Source organism: Macaca fascicularis, chromosome 7, assembly GCF_037993035.2.
Source record: "Macaca fascicularis isolate 582-1 chromosome 7, T2T-MFA8v1.1".
NCBI classification, from domain to species: Eukaryota; Metazoa; Chordata; class Mammalia; order Primates; family Cercopithecidae; genus Macaca; species Macaca fascicularis.
In genome coordinates this window covers 29,196,357-29,216,705 of record NC_088381.1, presented here as the reverse complement: position 1 = coordinate 29,216,705, position 20,349 = coordinate 29,196,357, and the positions used below count along the sequence as shown (strand labels likewise).

Sequence of the window (20,349 nt, the reverse complement as noted above, 5' to 3'; positions counted from 1 at the left end):
AAAGTAACATATACATCTATTAATTAGAAAAACGAGGTCGATAAGCTAAGACTTACAATTCACAATAGGCATAGATGAGGTAAAAATAAGCAGGTAATTCATCAGGTATGCTTTTCGTTTTGACTGTTTTGTGGAATCACCATTATAACTAGAGCATCCATATCACAGATTTCCTATTATTGGAGGCAAACTATTGAGAGTCTTTTTTAAGTGAGGGGTACTGATGTAATAAAACTCCAACTGATCAGCCATTACCAGAAGTTTAGGAATTTAGAATTCTTAAAGAATTTAGAAAAATCCTTCTTTAGTTTTAATTTTTAGTTATGGATGCATAATAGTTGTATATATTTATGGGGTACATGTGATATTTTGATACAAGCATACAATCTGTAATGATAAAATCAGGGTAACTAGGGTATCCATCACTTCAAGCATTTATCATTTTTTCATGTTCGGAACATTCCAATTCAACTCTTTTAGCGGTTTTGAAATATACAATAAATTATAATTAACTGTAGTTGCCCTATAGCGCCACCTAACACTAGATCTTATGCATTCTATATCACTGTATTTTTGTACCCATTAAGCATCCCCTCTTTATCCCCCACTCCCCACTACCCTTCCCAGCCTCTGGTAACCATCATTCTACTCTCCATCTCCATGAGTTCAGTTTTTTTTTGTAGCTCCTACCTGTGAGTGAGAACATGCAATATTTACCTTTCTGTGCCTGGCTTATTTCACTGAACGTAATACCCTCCAGTTCCATCCGTGTTGCTGCAAATGACAAGATTTCATCCTTTTTATGGCTGAATAATATGTATATATGTATATGTACCACATTTTCTTTATCCATTCACCTGTTGATGGACCCTTAGATTGATGCCACATCTTGCCTATTGTGAATAGTGCTGCAATAAACATGGCAGTGCAGATATCCCTTCAATATACGGATAGAAATCAAAATTCTTGAGCCAAACTTGCAGAAAAGAGCCATATTGCCCTTTGCTACAGACCAAACTAGCAGGTGCAAGGCTGCAGCTTCTCACTCCCCTCCAGTTCCTTTGAAGCTGCAGTGCAGGGGGAGAGCTTCATGGAGGGAAGGGTCAGGTTGATGGGTGTCTCTTCCTGTGAGTATGAAAACTGATGAGCCTGTGCTCAGGAAAATGTGTGCACGTGAGCGTGAATGGCCAGCAAGAGGACGATGCCAGTGTCATTGGGTACTAAATGCATTCTTTCGACAAGAATTCTCAGCTACTATTCTAATTCAGGTTTAGCCTCTATCACAGGGAAAACAGAACAAGGAATGGAAGACAATGTTTGTGGAGAGAAGAACTGAGATAGTCTAGAGTCACACCAAAATAGCTGTTGGCAGGGTCAGAGAAAGCGAAAGCTGGTATGGTTCTGTTTCCCCGCAGTCTGTGCCTGAGGAGGAGCGGGGCCACACTTCCCGATGTCCTCCAGTGCTGTCATGGGGGGCCTGCGCTGGCTGAAATCCCAGCTGTACCATTTTGCTGTTGGGGTGATGTGGGCCAGTCCCTTAACCTCGCCGAGCTTCAGGCTGCTCATTCATCGACTAGCGAGAATAACAGTATCTCCCTCGTGCCCTTATTGTGAGGTCTGGTAAGGTGATTCATGAATGGGGCTTAGCTCAGGAGATGCTGTCCACCCCTCCTAGGCCCAGGCAACCTTGTCCAGGGTTCCCATCTCTCCTGGGATGCAGCTGTGGAGCTTCACCTGGAGAAGACAGGTCCATCACCACATTTGATTCACTGGCTCAGGAAGGACTCCAGGCAGCAGACTATGGGATGACAGGATTCTGTCCTGGACACCTCCGCTAGGGAAGCAGACCAGGGGCAGGGAGAGGCTGCAGTGACTTCCCTGGCCTGGCTTTTGCCAAGGCCCTCTGCTCCCGCTCTTTCCTTTTCCACTGGCTGAGCTGCTTCCTTCAGCTTCTTCTCAAAGCTGATACACACAAGGAAACAGCCATCCCATGCTCCCCTGCACCCTTCCTGACATGAGGCTACGCCAGCCCCTCTCCCAGGCCAGCATGGGTGTGCTGTCTGCTATGCTACCAGAACTCCCTTTGTCTCAACTTCCATCCAGCCCACTTTCCTGGAAGGCCAAACTGCAGTCCTTTCAGCCACAGCAAGACAGGTCTGGCTGACAACTGACAACTGCTTGGCTGACCAACTGCTGCTGCTCTTTGGGTGTGAGTCCTCTGAGCTCCACTTCACCCGCTGCTTCAGCTTCCGCCCCCGTTTCACCATCCTGGGGAAAGTTTCCATGATGTGTTCACTGTTGCTGCCCTCTGCTTCCAGGGTCCAGTGAAGCTGGAGGCCCAAGTCCCCTGCTAACCAGCCCACAGGCAACTTGCCTAACCTCTCTGACAGGGTTTCACCTACAAAAACAAGAAAGAATACCCATTTCTACCTAACCTGAGTTTCGTGGGGATCACATGGTAAGGTTTTATGGAGGTGTTTTAACCCCTGTAAAGCAAGACACAAGGGTGAGTTACGGTGATTATTCCCCACTGGGAATGTCTACTCTTTGCATGTTCTTGTTAGAGCTTCCATGTGTGTGGCCGGAAGAGTTTCCATAGTTGCTCTGGCTACCCACAGAGACAGCAAACACAGCTCATGTCCAGCAGGTTGTTTGGGCTCCGCTTCCCTCTGCTGGCCGTCAGTTTCCAGACAGTCTGGGCGGGACTTTGCTTCCCATGCAAAGACTGTCCTTGGCCATATCAGTTAGAGCTCACTGGTGTTGCTTTGCGAATGGCACATTGGGCTGTGCCCTCTGAATTTGCCACTTAAGAGCTCCTTTATCCCCCAAACAACTGGGGATGCAGCTTATAAAAACATACACAGCACAGTAAGATCACTCAAGGCAAGGCAGATAACATTCTGACCTAGGACTCCTGGAGTCTGAGCTCTAATCCTGACTGTCTCAGTCAATCCAATGGCTCTTTAATCTCCACAGTGTAGGTACTGGCCTGGAATACAGGCTCAGGAACAGTCCTGCCACGTTTACTTGCATAGCTCCCCCTTCATGTGTCTCTCCCCACCCCCATTGCATTTTACCGAAATCTGTTTATTTGTGTTCTCACTTGTCCACATATATTGTCTCTAAGAGTTTACTTTGAAAAACAGCTTCAGCTGACAAGAGAGGGTCTTCGGGGCTGAATGCACATGAACTACCTCTTGTCCTTTGCCACAGCCCAGAAAACGGTCTCTCTCAGTGGCAGGTAGGGGTGAGAGCAGAGGGCTCACCCCGTGTGCATGCCTGGCTGTCGCTGCTCTTACAACTTAATAGAGATGTAATTCACATACCATAGAATTCACCCATTTAAAATTATCCAGTCAGTCACAGAACTTTTCAACCACAGTCAATTTTAGAACATTTTCATCAGCCCCCAAAAAAGAAGCACCTTACCTATTAGTCACTCCCATTTCCCACCACCACCCCTTCAGCCATAAGCAACCACCAGACTGCTTTCTATCCCTATGAATTTTCACATTCTGGCCCACATGCTTTTTGATATTTTTGTTCCCTACCCCTGAAGCCCCAAGCTCTCCTGAGCAGGGTTGGCAGGGATGTCATGGCCAAGCCCATCAGGAATCTGGGTAGCAGCCCTGGGCTGGCTCTTGAGAACTTCAAGACGTGTCTTGCCTTACCAGCACACCACCATCTGACCCAGAGGCACTGGAGCAGCAAAGGGGCTGAGGGCCGCCTGGACGTTTCTCTTCTAAATCCAGGCCAGACCCCCCTCGCGTGACTCAGACATCACAGGCTTACCTGTGCAAGAACAGTTGGCCCTGCAGGCTGCTGAGGGGTTGCAGTTTTCAGCATCTACATCAGCCTTTAGGGTGAAGATGCTGCATCTCCAGCAGGCCCTTATGAAAATGCCAAGTTGTCTTTAGATGTCAAGGCAGTTTCATGGTGTTCTGGACATCTCAGCCCTTCCCCTTTACTGCTTTCTAGCCCACTTTCCCTGCGATGATGTTAGGACAACATACTCTAGGGCAGCTATTTCGAGGGGGAAAATACTTGGCTAGAGTCCAAGGACTCACAGAGAGCAAGCCACATATGAGTGGATAAGCTGCCGGCACACAGCTCAAGCCCAGCTCTGTGGCCATTGATAGTTGTGTGATCTTGACCAAGTCCCTCACCTTCTTTGAGCTTAGTGTCCCCAGCTGCAAAATGGAATATGATGGCTTCTCTCACCTCACAAAATGGTACTAGGAATTAGTAAGATAATATCTTTTATGGTTTGAATGTGTCCCCCAAATTTCCTGTGTTGGAAACATAATCCCCAAATTCATAAAGTTGGTAGTATTTGCAGGTGCATATCCACGGAGCTGGGCCAGAGCTTGCATCTTCTGAGTCCAGGCTCATTTAAGAAGTTGTATCATAAGTTCATCTGGCTTTATTAATGCCTCCCAGGCCAAAATGTCTGTGCCCACATATTCCCAGACAAATTCTTCACAGACTTTTGCATAATTCAATCAGCACTTCATATGTTGTAAAGTCCTTTGTATCGTTAAGTCAGGAAAATGGATATAAGTTGGTATACAAATGCTTGAGTGACAACTGATCCTAAGATGTTACTATATACTATGTTTTATAAAGTGTGTTCTAAGACAGGGCTTCTTAAACTCTAGGTAGTGAAGGACTAGTTTGTTGGTTTGTTTCTAACTTCCATCTGTCCTGAATGAATAATTTTGATAATACAATAAAAAATATATTACTAGAAAAATAATCACACATTTGAATGTTGCAGCAATGTCAAACTGCCATAAACATTTCTAATTGCTTATTCTCAATTTTTTATACTGACCTTGTTGCAGGTCAGTAATGGTTCACAGACCAGCACAGGTTTGCCAATCCTGTGGCACACAAAGTCATGCTCTGACTTTTACCATCTTTCAGGCCTACTTCTACCTCCTCCATAGTACTCACTTCCGGTGACCTCACCCATAAACATCAAAGTCTGATACGAGCCCCTGCTGCCCTTTGCCAGTGCATCCTATAGATCTGTCTGCTTGCCCACCCCCATGGAGGTGACTCATAACGGGTCTTCATCATCAGTACTATCTTTCACCAACAATGGCCATCTCCTTCCACTTAATCCAGTTCACTGACAAGTATTTCTCTATTTTTAATGGAAACCGTACCCCTACATAAAAAATATTATATTCACATAAAACATGTGTGTTGCTGTTCCCCAAGCAGCACTACCTCTTGTCATACTCCTTCTCTCTCTCTCTCTCTCTATATATATATATATAGAGAGAGAGATATATATATAGAGAGAGAGAGATATATATATATATAGAGAGAGAGAGAGAGTGTATATATATATATATATATATATATATATATACACTCACATGGACTCTCATAACCTCCAATTGGGAGTTTCCTACCTTACGATGGTAAGGTAGGAATTACGACGGGTAATCTCTACTCTGAAATCAACTCCGTGGAAATTTCAGCTCTCACAGCTATGGTCTGGTGAAAGCTTCTAGAAGTATGACTTGTTTCTATAGGTTGCTCCTCCTAGCCTCCTCTGGTCATTCAGTGACTCTCAATAAGCTTTAGTCTACTCTCCATTTTACTGATATCTCTGATTTCTTTTTCGGCACCTCCAACTTTGGCAGCATTTCCTCCAGATCTAATCACATCCACTTATTCGCAGACATACCTCTGTCCCATACCCACATGGATACTGATCTGCCCTTACAACCAGGCCCTAGGCCAGGGTGTCCTGGAGATACAGAGTGAGTCAGCCAGGGTCCCTGCTCCAAGAGAACCTCACTCCCCAGGTTCTGGTATTGTAACGTCTACGGTACTTGAGGTCCCGGGGCAGGAACTTCCAAACTGCATTTCCCCAACATTAATATTGTATAAGACATTAATCGACAGTCTCCACCAAAAAGGGTTCTGGGGTCAAACAAATTTGAGAAACAGAATTAGGTGTGCTTACATATATTATGAATCTTGAGGAAGAGGCAATATATAATAGATTTTTTAAAAATGTCCTTGATCTGCAAACCATCTTTTCAACGAACCCGTGTTTGAGAGAGTATCATTCTTCTGATGCCATTTGGGAAATGCTGGCTCAGGGGTAGCTTCAGCAGACAGTCCTGCCAAATGCCAAGGACCAGACTGAAGTCATTCAAACATACAATCTGGCTAGATGGAAGATGAATATCTCTTTCTGATTTCCCTTAGCTCTGCCTTTTGAATGATAAATAAGTCAAGTCTGCACCCAGTGCTCTGTTATTTACTTTCCCGTGGGTGTGTGTTCTGTGTAATTTACCATCTAGAGACCTAATGACTTCCAAGTCTATATTTCTAGCCCAGACCTCTTCCCTGAACTCCAGATCCCATACATCCTGCTGTCTGCTGGACAACCACCTATTGGAGATCTTTAACAGAATGTCCAGCAAACACATCCAATGCAATTTGTTCCATACAGAAGTGGTTACTACCCTCATAAAACTCACTCTCCCTCTGTATTTCCTAATGGCCCCATTGCTATCATCCAACCAGAAACCCGGCAGGTGTTCCAGACTACACCTTCTTAGCCAAGTACTCAGTAAGTCTTCTTGATTTGACCTCCCAAGAAGTTCTTCTCCATTCTCAACTGCCATTGTCTAATTATGGGTCCTCATTACAGTGGTTTTCTTTTCTTTTTTGGAGATGGAGTCTCGCTCTATCACCCAGGCTGGGGTGCAGTGGTGCGATATCAGCTGACTGCAACCTCCGCCTCCCAGGTTCAAGCAATTGTCCTGCCTCAGCCTCCCGAGTAGCTGGGATTACAGGCGCCCACGACCACGCCCTGCTAATTTTTGTATTTTTAGTAGAGACAGGGTTTCACCGTGTTGGCCAGGTTGGTCTCGAACTCCTGACCTCAAGTAATCTGCCTGCCTCAGCCTCCCAAAGTGCTGGGATTACAGGCATGAGCAACTGTGCCTGGCCCTACGGTGGTTTTCTGACTTCTATTTTAGGTCTGTTTCTCTGCAAAACAGACTCTGAGTTTCTGAGATGCACAAGCAGAAAGGTTTTTGGAGCAAGTTAAGGAGAATAACTCCCCTGGGGGTGGTGAAGGAAGTAAGATTGGGCAGAAGGAGGAGTTGAACAGCAATGTAGGTGCAAAAATACCCTCAACCAATTATATGGAGTGCTCTTGAACCAGATGACTCTTTAGAGTTGTCTCACTTGATGCAAGGGGTTGGGTTGAAGGTCCTTAAACCAACTCATTTCCACTCTCCTAGACCACCACCTTCCATAACCGTATCTCCTACACCCCCCCCACCCACCTCCACTAGATATGGGCAAACCCCCACCCCACCCCAGGGTGGCATAACCTTTGGCCAAGGGCGATTCCAAGAATGGACCTCACCTGAGAGCCACCTGTCACCAACCCTTCCAGCAGCTGGAGGAACAAGTGCCTCAGTCCTGAAGGGGGATCTGGGTGGTAGACCACAGCACCGACTGTAGCATTCTTGTTCCTAATCTTGCTGCTTTCCAGTTCTCCCTCCACAACGCCACCAGAGGGGTTTTTCTAAGCCCAAATGTAATCACACTACACCCTTACTCATACCTCTCCATACCTCCTCCTTACTTACGAGATGATTCACATCTGATCTCTGTCTAAGCACGAAGCCATCTCCCACAGCCTTTCCTTCTTGTGTGCCCTCTTGCCTCACAAATACCAATCTACTAATACTTATCAATCCTTCACAGTGCTGCTCCCTCTGCAGGGAACGAGCTTTCCCACTCTTCCCACTCCTCTCATTGGCAAGCCTCCATTTATCCTTTAGGGCCCATCTGAAGCACCTTCTCTATAATGCCTTCCTGAATATCTTCAAGCAGTAGACTCTATACACTCTTTTTACACTCTTGTAGTTAATTGCTTATATGCAGTTATTTGCTTAAATCTGGCATCCTTAAGAGCAAAACCTGCATTGTAGTCTTTTTATTTATTTATTTATTTATTTATTTTATTTTTATTTATTTATTTTTTTTTTTTTTCAGATGGAGTCTCGCTCTGTCGCCCAGGCTGGAGTGCAGTGGCATGATCTCAGCTCACTGCAAGCTCCACCTCCCGGATTCACACCATTCTCCTGCCTCAGCCTCCCGAGTAACTGGCACTACAGGCATCCGCCACCGTGCCCGGCTAATTTTCGTATTTTTAGTAGAGACAGAGTTTCACCATGTTAGCCAGGATAGTCTTGATCTCCTGACCTAGTGATCCGCCCACCTCGGCCTCCCAAAGTGCTGGGATTACAGGCGTGAGCCACCGCGCCTGGCCTTGTATTCATTTTTAAGTCAATGAATCAGCCATCGGCATCAGTATTGTATGAGGCTGTGTCTACAGGGGCTGACTCAAACTAACTGGAGTTGACTTTAGTCATTTTTTTCTGGGACTTAATCTGGGTGCCCAGTGAGGGCTGTAGGCCCCTGTGAGGAGGAACTCTATTTGGAGACTCACCTGGCTCAGGATGTATATAACGCGAGGCTCTGAGGGAGTTGGGCGTTTAATAACCCTGCCCATTAGGTTGACGCCGCCCCCCATGGTGGGCAAGAAGCATAGCAAGTGACCTACAGGACATGTTACAAAAGGCCATAAGGCCTGCCTTGCCTACAAATCTCTCTTTCATGACTGAGCCCTCCCTTCATGTTCATTCTGAAATTCTCACTCCTATATTTACTAATAGTTGGATCAGTGGCCCCGTAAGTGGGGTGAATACACTGCAGCGCCTGGGCAAGCAGATGCATCTCTAGAAGAGAATTTCATGTCTATTTTTATTTTATCCCTTTAAAAATTTTAATATTGTGGGCTGTGGGCAGTGGCTCACACCTCTAATGGGAGGCCCAGGTGGGCAGATTGCTTGAGCCCAGGAGCTCAAGACCAGCCTGGGCAACATGGTGAAACCCCATCTCTATAAAAAATACAAAAAAAAAATAGCCGGGTGTGGCAGCATGCACCTGTAGTGCCATCTACTCCAGAGGCTGAGGTGAGAGGATCGCTTGAGCCCAGGGAGGCAGAGGTTGCAGTGCACTGAGATTGCACCGCTGCACTCCAGCCTGGGCAACAGGGTGAGATCCTGTCTCAAAAAAAAAAAATGTTTTTGTATTGTGTGTGTTTTATAATGTGCACAATACAGTAGTCTACTAACACATGTATATGATTTATAAATAAATAATATAAGGGAATATATACTCAGAACTTTTTTTTTACTAAGTAGCACATTGTTTTAAAAAATTGGAGCCCTCTGGATTGGACTGTAAAGCCTTGAGCCCTCTCCAGCCTTCACCTATGAGCTCTGCAGCTGATCTGTTGCTGAGCTAATTTCTACCAATGGGCACCTAAAGTTTTACAGGAACTCTGAAGTCCAGGATCTACCCAGCTGGGAATGAAAGGGAAGGGGAGGCTGAGGAGACCACAGAGGCTGAATCTAGCCAGAGCTGGTGAACCATCAGGTAAGGAATTGAGAACCTGGAATACACAGATGCATGTGGTGAAACAGAGGGCAGCAACAGGCAGGACAGCAATGGGAGGGATGCGATATGGAAGAGTGGCAATCCCTCCCTCCACCACGAAGCATGCCCCATCCATCTTCCACTATGGTGGGGATGAGAGATACAATCAGCCAGATATAAAGGTGGCAGTGGCAGCTCTAGAACACCTACATACGGGGCTAGGAGGCAGCAATCTGATTGCAGTGAGGGCATAGGAGCCTTGTCTTAAGGCTGCATACGCATATCAGAGCACCTGGGTTATGTGGTTATTTGTGGATGGTTGTGGGGATTGATTGATGGTGGAGATTGGGTGGAGGGGTGGTGTGCATTGTTACCAGTGCAGCCCTGAGAGTCCTTTAGCAGGTGGAAACTAGTGAGCCGCATTAGGATGGAAAGAGAATTATGGCATCTAAAATCAGGAGAGACCCTGATCTGGCGCCAAACCCTGGGGCCTGAGGGCTGCATTGGGATGATATGTTAGAATAGCTCTAGCAGCCAAAAAGCATCTTGGTAATACAGGACCAAACATGCATGGGTAGGGAATGGGCCCCTCAGTGGGAGACCAGGTAAGGGATGAGGGGGACTCCAAGAGCATGGCTTGCAAAAAGGAGGCACAGAGAGAACCCAGAGATGAACATGGCTAACTTGGCAGGTTTAGTCTCAATGTCGAGGAAGAGTGGTTCACACCTCCACAGTTCCCGGTTCCACTAGAAAATCGGTAGAAGACTGATGGCCACGATAAAAAACTATATACTGAACTTTCTTATATACAGATTTTCCTGGAAAATAAAAAAGATCAGAAGGGAAACAAATGCAATTCCTTTCTACTATGTTTTCAGACTCTGATTAGGCTCTTAATATTCTACGGGCAGCAGACTATAAACCCTTTGAGGGCTACAACTGCTTCTTGCTGACAAGGCATTGCATTTGTAAAGTTAGCATAAACTTTTACGTACACTATTTCATACCACAACACGGCAAGGTGGGTATTCTTATATGCATTTTCGCAGATAAAGAAACAAAAGTTCAAAGTGATAAGTTCATTTAGCCAGAAACTTACATTCTACAGGTGAGGAATCTGAGGCCCAGATGGAGTTAACTGACTCACCCAGGACAAAGAGCAAATACTCATCAAAGCCACAACCCACGCCCAGGCCTCACAGAACTTCACCTATATCCCAATTCTCCATTCTCTTATTACACTTTCCTCCCAGCCCCCCATGGTGCTTAAAGCAGAGGTCAGCAAACAGAAAGCAGGCCATGAGGAATGGCTAACAAATTTTTATGAGCTCTGTCTTTCTTACTATTGATTCTCCCCTAGATCATTTGTTCTAACATCTTCTGTGTTTCTTCACAGCATGTAAAAGGAAAGAACAAGAACATGGGAAGGATAGAGGCAACACACCCAAAAAGCCCAGGTTGGTCTTCACAGATGTCCAGCGTCGAACTCTACATGCAATATTCAAGGAAAATAAGCGTCCATCCAAAGAATTGCAAATCACCATTTCCCAGCAGCTGGGGTTGGAGTTGAGCACTGTCAGCAACTTCTTCATGAACGCAAGGAGGAGGAGTCTGGACAAGTGGCAGGACGAGGGCAGCTCCAATTCAGGCAACTCATCTTCTTCATCAAGCACTTGTACCAAAGCATGAAGGAAGAACCACAAACTAAAACCTCGGTGGAAAAGCTTTAAATTTAAAAAAAAAATTTTTAAAAGACCAGGACCTCAAGATAGCAGGTTTATACTTAGAAATATTTGAAGAAAAAAAAAGTGTTATTTATAGTCCAAAGAAACCAAAGACTTAGCTCACCTGCATTCTGACTTTGTTTGGAGACACACACTTCAGCGGGGCGGCGACTTGGCAAGACAAATGATGAGCAGGAAAACACCACTGGATCTCACACCTTCAATCCATGACCATCCTCGCTGTGCTTGGCTGTTTAGTGGTTTGGAGCATAGTGATTTTGAGCCATTGAGCGGACATCTTTTAAGATCGAACTTTCTCATCTGTTCTACCATGCCACGAAGGTGTATGATGTCTCAGTACTGTGTGTGAGTGTGTGTGCATGTGTGTGTGCGTGCACGTACATACACACGCACACACACACACACAACCACCACCACCAGTGGTTAGAGACTTAGGCAGAGCTGGTCTTCAGAAATGGTTGTGCTATAGGAGTGCAACCAACATGGTATGGGGTTGTCTGAGTTCATTGGATTAGTGATTTTGCTCGTCTAGCCTAGCGTTTGAACCTGCCAGGCCCGCAACCTAAATGCAGATTCAAACCCAGCAAAGAAAATTTGAATGACACCTAAACCAGTGCATTCTCTTTGTTTGTTAAGGAATGTTCAGATATTTTTTAAGAAATGAAACAAGAGTCCATCCATTTAAAAAATCACCTAGGTACCAAAGAACACACTTAATATTATAGTGCAGGTATTTTATTGCAATGATTTTAATAACCAAAGCTATTTTTACACAAGATACTATGTAAAGTTATACGTATGAACTGATCTAGCTGTAATACACATGCCACATAGAATCATGACTATTATTTATGACTCTTGAAGCATTTGAAATATGAGTTTTCAGAACTGGCAAGAAAGAATGTAGCTTCAGGGAAGCAATTAATATCATGGCAGAGAGGTCGATGCAGTACACGTGTACATCCAGATGGCACACTCCTTTTCAGGATCCATAAATGTCACTAAAGTAGAGAGATAGACATGATTCCATAATCTGTTCCTAGCTGAGAAAACCTGAGGATCTTTCCAAAGTAGGACCCCATTTTTACACTAGAAAACTAAGTTTAACAGGGAAAGTAACTAAATTAGAAAATTCGTTCAAAGTAATGCTTTTTATAAAAGGTCACTAAATGAAGAACTATCCTTAGATTAATTGACTTATATTTGCTTTATGCATTTGGCACCAAAAACCTCTTTTAAATACTTTACAAATACAAATAAAGTAAAAAAAAAAAAAAAAAAAAAAAAAAAAAAAACATTATTATTCAAATGAACTATTCAGTACTTATAAGTATCCTAAAAAGTAATCAAACTAACTTATTGCCAATTCCAGAAATTTTATCACTTGGACATCAGTAAAACAGCAGAAATGGTAAAATTGGTGGAACTGCATAGAAAAAGCCAGTGTTCTGGTGGATGACAAGACTTTTGATCTATTGGTATTAATCAATTTATTGAACTAAGAATAGCCTCCAAAGCATTCTGCATTCTTTCTTGCTACTGCATTAAGCTGGAAATTTTATAATATAGATTTTGCTCTCTAACAGGGACAGATTAAAAACTAGACCTGAGCTTACAAATACAAAATTTTAAATCTCTATTTTTCCAAATCACTTAACCAGAACTGTAGAAATCAAAGCCAAAAAAAAAAAAAAAAAAAAAAAGAAGTTGTATTAGTGGTACCCCAGCGAATCACTAGATTCCCAGAAAAATTCTCTCTGAATTCAGTTGGACTGTAACTTATGTAAGTGGATGCCTATTATGCCATTAGGTAAAGAATTGGATACTCTTAGTTAATTACCACCCCTACTTAGAACTATAAAATTAAATGTTATCCTAATGATAAGTTGTTTTATTGAGATTCATTAAAAATGCCAAAGAATAAAACTGAACCATCTTGACACAAAACATAACTCCTTAGCATCAAATCTCAGCACCTTGTCTAGGTCTGTAACAGGCAGGCAACTAGAGAGGTGAAGCAAAACGAACAAGCCATCTATCTGTGTCTCCTTCATGTCTGCTGCCAAATGAGAAGAGGAAACCAACATATACTTCTCTTTTGATGAAATACTGCATTTGCCTTGACATGTTTTGTCTTTTTTAAAAATTTTCACCCATAATTCCAGCTTAAAAATTTCCCTTCTAAATATGGCACAATTATAGTTCAGCTATTGAAAGAGACCGTTTAAATGGCCACCCTTCAAGATTTACTAAAAAATAGAATCTTGTCAATGACGTAAACAAAAAGGAAAAAACTGATTAACATTTTCTCTCTCTCCAGGAATGGAGGGAGCCGGGGATACAGCTACATAATGTATTTATAATTTAGGAGGGAGGAAAGCCTTGTTTATCTAAAACGTGATAATTCTAAATGCAGGGAAATTCAAGCTGTGTCTACACACAATCTTACCAAATTCAATACTCCAAGAAAAGAAAAGCAGAATTCAGACAACCATGTTTTTTATTTGTTGTTACTATATGTTAACCCCAAAATCAATCCAACACGCATGTTACCTTTTTTTTTTTTTTTTTTTTTTTTTTGAGACAGAGTTTCACTCCGTCACCCAGGCTGGAGTGCAGTGGCGTGATCTCAGCTCACTGCAAACTCTACCTCCCGGGTTCAAGTGATTCTCCTGCCTCAGCCTCCCAAGCAGTTGCAATTACAGGCGCCACCACGCCCTGCTAGTTTTTGTATTTTTAGTAGAGACAGGGTTTCACCATGTTGGCCAGGCTGCTCTTGAACTCCTGACCTCTGGTAATCCATCCGCCTCGGCCTCCCAAAGTGCTGGGATTACAGGCATGAGCCACTGCACCTGGCCCATGTTGCATTTTTGACCAATTATTTTGGTACTGTGTAGGCACAGTCTCATAGAATATTGCTTCATTTTCAGTATCCCACCATAATGGTTTTTTAAGAAACTCACCAGTTATCCTGTTTGCTAACACCAAAGATAACTTTCATACCAGCATTGAATTTGCACCCATTATGCAATTTCAGGGCTTAGAGATATATTTTCTCATAAACAGATGCACAAATCAGAGCCTGAAAAGCAATTTTTTTACTCGACTGTTTAAGCATACTCACATCGTTTGCTTTTTAGAAATCGTGATGGACAAAACTCAGCTTCTCACAAGCAATACACTTATTACATCATGTATGACCGATTCTTTACTTGCTCCTGAACTGGAATATAGAAAAAAAACACAATGCTTCCATTCCTATTGAGTGTAACATTAATTTCTGGCTTGAGTTTTTTAATCTACATTCCACAGAGCCAATCATGTGCCATTTGTTCACCCATCATTTCTCAATTCTTTTGCAAAATTCACCAGAAAAAGGTATCTATCTTACTGTTTTATTTGTATGTGTGTTTATTCCAAAACTGCACTTAAAGTAATCCTTTTTTTTTTTTTTTTTTTTTGGTAGAATGGAAGTTAGTCTGTTTCTGGCCATAAGTCATTCAGGTCCTGTCATCACTGGAAGCTTTCCTGTAGAGGGCAGGGAGGTGTGACATCTGGACACCCCAAAACCCCAGACGTCAATAAATGTTCAGGTAAAAGAGCTCTGGATGTCAGGAATTGAGTATTCCAGTCCCCGGATGCACCTGGAATAGACTCCAAAGACCAAAGAAAATGTGTGGGAAATCCAGAAGTTCTAAATGAACATGTCACTCACTGTGCCCCCGCAAAAAAAAAGCGAAATTATTTTTCCAGGAAAATATAAAAGCACTACACTACTTTTGGATTCATTCCACTCCCATTGCTACCCCAGGTGAATGACCGTAGTTGCAGGTTAAATGCAAACTTTGCTATACCAAAGAGTCCTAGGACATTTTCACATGAGCTGTAAAGGCATTTTCCCTAAGAAAGGTCCTCCCTTCTTTGTACATAAAGGATGAAAACTATGCATTTAGCAAACAAAGAGAAAGCACTTCTCCTTTTTCTATCTAGTTGTTTAGGGTGCATTCAAACACCAGAGGCTGTTTTGAGACGTGTTTGGCCTTCTGGGTTATTACTGTGGTGTGGTTAGCTTTACAGTACATTTGGTAACTACTTCCTAAATAGTAAGGACAAAGAAGCAGAAGGTAAAAAAATAGCTACTTCCACGTGTAAAAAAAAAAACAAAAAACAAACAAACAAAAAAAAAAACAAAAAAAAGAAAGAAAAAAAGAAAAAAAAGTGTAAAGATCTACTATTTATAGTGTGAACCAAAGACGCTACCTCACTCAATTTCCATTGGTGATTTTAATCACATTGATGATACCAAAGAATACCAAAGATATTTTCATGCACGGTCTCAGTCTGCAGAGGGAACTCCACCCCTTCCCTTCCCCCACCACCCTTCCTCACTCTTCACTCAGTGTGTAAACTTGTCTTCATTCTTAATAATGATACGATAATGACAACAACAACATTAGGAAATACTACTCTTATTACTGCTAGTTCTACTTGTAAATCTCTAGGCAAACATGTTGCAAACTTTGTAAACTCCTAGGACGAGTGCCTTGCTTGAACCAAAGTGTTAAACCGCTGTTGACCTCTTTCACCTTATACTCTTTGAATACCTCAGCCTCTTAGAAAGGCCACTAATGAAAAAAAAAAAAAAAGGAATAATTATTCACCGTGGTGCTTTTTCCGTGCAACCATGCAATGAAACTTTCTTTGATACCAAAGGATGACTTTTTTTTCCCAATTTCTTGCTGATAAACCAAAGCTCCTCCTCCTCGTTCCCTCTCAAGTTCCCCCCACCTGACTTCACCTGTCCCTCCACAGGCAGGCCGTGCGTAACTTTTACCAATTCCTCCAAATACCTCATAGTAATAACGTTTTAGGGTTATGTTGTATAGAGAGTCTATGTGATAAGGCAGAACTTACTAGTTTGATAATTGTTAAGGTTACTTTAAAAAAAAACTTTATAATTCTTATTTATTTTGTAGTTTGTATGTTTGGGATGTCCCCCCTCCCCTTTGGTTTGGGGTTTATTTTCTTGGCAGAACTGCTCTGTTGCTCAAGGAAGACTTAATTTCTGGAAATGTTCCCCCCGGTGAGTTAAGGGTTGTGTAAAAAAGCAAGAATGGAATAAGAAATGATTTTTGTTTTGATGGTTACTTATGAAGTTTTTGTGTTCCGTAGAAAATTTGTTTCCACAGGGTAAAAAAAAAATACATATATATATATATATATATAAAATCTCTTTTTTGTGAAGCTGGTTCCTATTTTTCTCTATAACGTGCTGTGATTTTTTTTAATTTAATTACATTTTATATGAGCTTATTTAATCATTGCTTTAATTTATGACTGTGTAGTTTTTAAAATGTATATAGTAGAATCGAAATGGCCAAAGCTTTATGTTACAATCTTTTTGTTCTCGATGCTAAGATAAGCTGAAGGCAAGAGCTTCTCTTAACTGCAGGGTGTATCTTTAGCTTTTTCTTAGTAGGTATTTCAATGTGTGCTGTAAACACTGCCAGGTCCCCCCTCAGAAACTTGTACATGCCAAAGTGAGTGTTTCAAGATAGTCCTTTTTGTCATTTAGAAAGAAAGGCATTATTCGTGTTCTTCCTTTAATTTATTAATTTTTTTAGAAAAGATTACTTTGCAGGTAAGACCTGAAATTCCAAAGAATTTAAGACTTTTTAAATATTTCAAAGCACCGGCATTTGTGAGATACTTTGCTACTTTTTTTTTTTTTTTAACCATTCGCACGGGTATGAGAAGTAGAGTGTAAAAACTCAGAGACAAGCTAACTTGAATTTGGAAATCCTCTAGGTTTTCCCAAGTTTCTGAATTGCTTCAAGGCAGGGGGCAGGGCATGGAGACACAGTTCCTTTTGCAAAGCTGAGAGGAGAGTGTAATGGCCTCATGCCCTTAGACAGAAAGTCAAGGCTGGGGAGCAGCTTGACCCAGCCCCTTCCCCTCTGGCCAGTCCACAGTAGATGCAAAACACCATTGCTTGGCCTCAATTATCAATAGAATTTAAGGGAAAAAATCAAAGTTACACATCCCTCTCCACATCAGTTTCTTGGAATCTGCTACTCACGACTGCCCCTCCTCTCCCTACACATCCCTACCAAAGTCACAGGAGTCATCCTCAAATGTCAGGGTCCTGGGGTGAATGTACTCCATGCCTCTCTGAGTTTGTCTCCACTCACTCTTCATCTTCCGACTGGTTTCTTTTCTGCACTAGAGATGATCCCTGCCCTCAGCTCCCTTCATGGAGGCAGTTCAGATACTTGGCCCTACTTGTGATGAGCACACACACGGAATTCTCAACTGACAGTGGCATCCTCAGAAGAGTCGGTGCCCACTATTTTGTTTTATTATGCTGAAAGAAGTTGCTCTGACTACACGTCATAAACCCATAGATGTAAATACTTTCCCTCTCAACATACAAATTTTGCCTTATTTTTTATTTTTATTTTTCCCCTCCACAGGGGTGTTTGTGATAGGGAAGGAAAGAGAGGGCTTAGACTTCAGGTCAAATGTTACATTTTCTTAGGAACATTTTTATACTCATTATGTGTTTTAATAGGGCAATAAATCTGCTTTGGGTTGCAGGATCACTCAGTGTGCTGTTGGAAAGCATTGACCAATTATTTGTTTTTAATACCAATGCTGTGCGATGAGTTATGGAAACCTAGGACAATTGTTGAGCAGTGAAGCGCTGAGCGGCGTTGTATTCACAAGGTCACATCCGTTTCCATGTTAGTCTCGATTTGTTGTGGTATGTTCTGCATTTATTACATAATCATTGTGGGCTCATTTTAGATTTGCTATCTGAACCAAGTGACAAGTATTTTTCAATACAATAAAGTTGAAAACCTTGTCTTCCACTTGCTTTGGTAGTTGTCTTCATATCTCCCTGTGCTTATTGTCCTGTCTGAATCAGCCTATCTGTCACTCACTTAGACCTATCCCTTCCCCCTTTTTCTATTTTCACTACACTTTTGACCTTAGCTATTGTTTGAGTGTGACTCAGTTTCCCTGTTCAAGTTAGCTTGATGGTTTATTACGTAAGGAGGGTGCCTAAGACAATCATCAGGTAAAAATAAAATAAAATAAAAAAGATCAGTAGAGTAGAAAATCTTCCAAGAGCAGAGGGAGTTCTTCCTTAACAATGAAAAAAAAGACAAAAAAAAAAAAAAAGGGTAAATACATAATTAAATAATTAATTAAAACCCTAACCATGAGGGGCTTAGAAGATTTTTTGATAAAAGACAAATGTTGCTGTCATTTTCTTTGTCAATTAGAAAACAGTGGTAGTTTCTACGTTGCATCTACATTTCAGACTAAATGATTATTGTACCCAGTTATGGTTGTTTGCTAATATTTTGTCTCTCTCTCTTTCTCTCTGTCCAATGCTTCTTCTGTATTTTTGTGTGTAGCAACAAAAACGTGTAATGCATTAGGCATTATTCTGGTTTGTTTCTGAGTATCTCCTGTACTGCATTAAGGTTTCTTTCATTTATTTTAAGCTTCGCTACTGTTCTCACTTTATGCCGTGCAATATCATCTGCTGTGTTTGCTAAGCAAAAAAGAAAAAAAGAAAAAAAAGCAAGTGATGATGCCATCATGCTTTTCAGTGTTAAAATGTTTCAGCATTTATGTAGTCACCAAAATGTAGTAAATAAAATGTTGGATTTTCCAGCACTTTAAATTTAGACAATTCTTGCCTTCTTTTGTTTTTATTCTACCTGAAATCCTAAGCAAGTAGCTCATCGATTTTCTTTGGAGGAAGGGTGAAACGGAGAGGACAACACACTTGAAAACAAAAGCCAGTGCCATGGTCAAAGAAAGATTAATTCAGGGAAAATAAAGAGATGTTGTCTAGTGGAGCAAAATAATGCTTTTAAATGAAAGTGGAACATTCTATTTCTAGAGATTAGCCATTTATATTAACCTGATTGACTCTCAGAAGAAGTAAAAATTATAATTAGAGAGGATCGTCCTTAAAAGGCCTCTCCAGTAAAATAACTTGTGTGGGTATTTGTGTGTCTCAGAAGCTGGGGGGCGGGGCAGGGAAATTAAGGTCCTTTTTAGTAGAATGTAGTAACCAATCAAGAGGCCTGGCTCAGGCAACAGGGAAACCAGGTTTGGCTTTCCTGCTGTGCTGATTACTAATTGCAAGACCTTGGGCAAATTACTTAACCTCCCTCAGTCTGTTTCTTCATCTGTAAAATGGGCATAAATATCTACATTACAGGGTGGTTGTGAGGATTAGACACTAGAAGTAGGTAAAGCTTAGCCCAGTGTCTGGTATATAAATCCTCAATAAATCTTAGCTATATTAATTATCAGCAAATTAGATAGATGATTGATAGATGGATGGATGGAAAGAAGATAGATAGATAGATAGATGATAGATAGATAGATGATAGATTTAGAGACAGGGTCTTGCCCTGTTACCCAAGCTAGCATCAAACTCCTAGGTTCAAGTGATCCTCCTGGGCTTCAGCCTCCCTAATAGCTGGGATTACAGGCTCAGCAAATATCTTAAAATGCAGATTTTTTCCAGTTAAAAAAACTATTTACGGCCGGGCGCAGTGGCTCATGCCTGTAATCCCAGCACTTTGGGAGGCCGAGGCAGGCAGATCACGAGGTCAAGAGATCAAGACCATCCTGGTCAACATGGTGAAACCCCGTCTCTACTAAAAATACAAAAAAATTAGCCAGGTGTGGTGGCGCATGCCTGTAGTCCCAGCTACTCGGGAGACTGAGGCAGCAGAATCGCTTGAACCCAGGAGGCGAAGGTTGCAGTGAGCCGAGATCCTGTCACTGTACTCCAGCCTGACAACAGAGGGAGACTCCGTCTCAAAACAAACAAGCAGACGAACAAAAAAAACCATTTTCTAAGGTGTTTCATTTTTTAAATACAGGAGTAGGACTGTTTTCCCTTTTTAAATTATTTATTTATTTTGAGATAGGGTCTCCTTTTGTCACCCAGGCTGGAGTGCAGCAGCGTGATTACCACTCACTGCAACCTGGACCTCCTGGGCTAACGTGATCCTCCTGCCTCAGTCTTCCAAGTAGCTGCAACTACAGGCACATGCCACCATACCCCACGTGTGTGTGTGTG

The 20,349-nt window shown here is 42.2% G+C and overlaps 1 protein-coding gene across 1 annotated transcript in view; it reads left to right on the top strand.

Annotated features, from left to right (window-relative positions):
• ONECUT1 (one cut homeobox 1) overlaps window positions 1-18,932 on the top strand; it is a 41,790-nt gene extending 22,858 nt beyond the window's left edge. Inside the window, exon 2 of the mRNA XM_005559607.5 lies at window positions 10,886-18,932. Within this exon, the coding sequence (XP_005559664.1) occupies window positions 10,886-11,178 (293 nt within the window). The 3' untranslated portion in view covers window positions 11,179-18,932. The remainder of the gene's footprint in view (window positions 1-10,885) is intronic.
• Window positions 18,933-20,349: the final 1,417 nt, after the last annotated feature.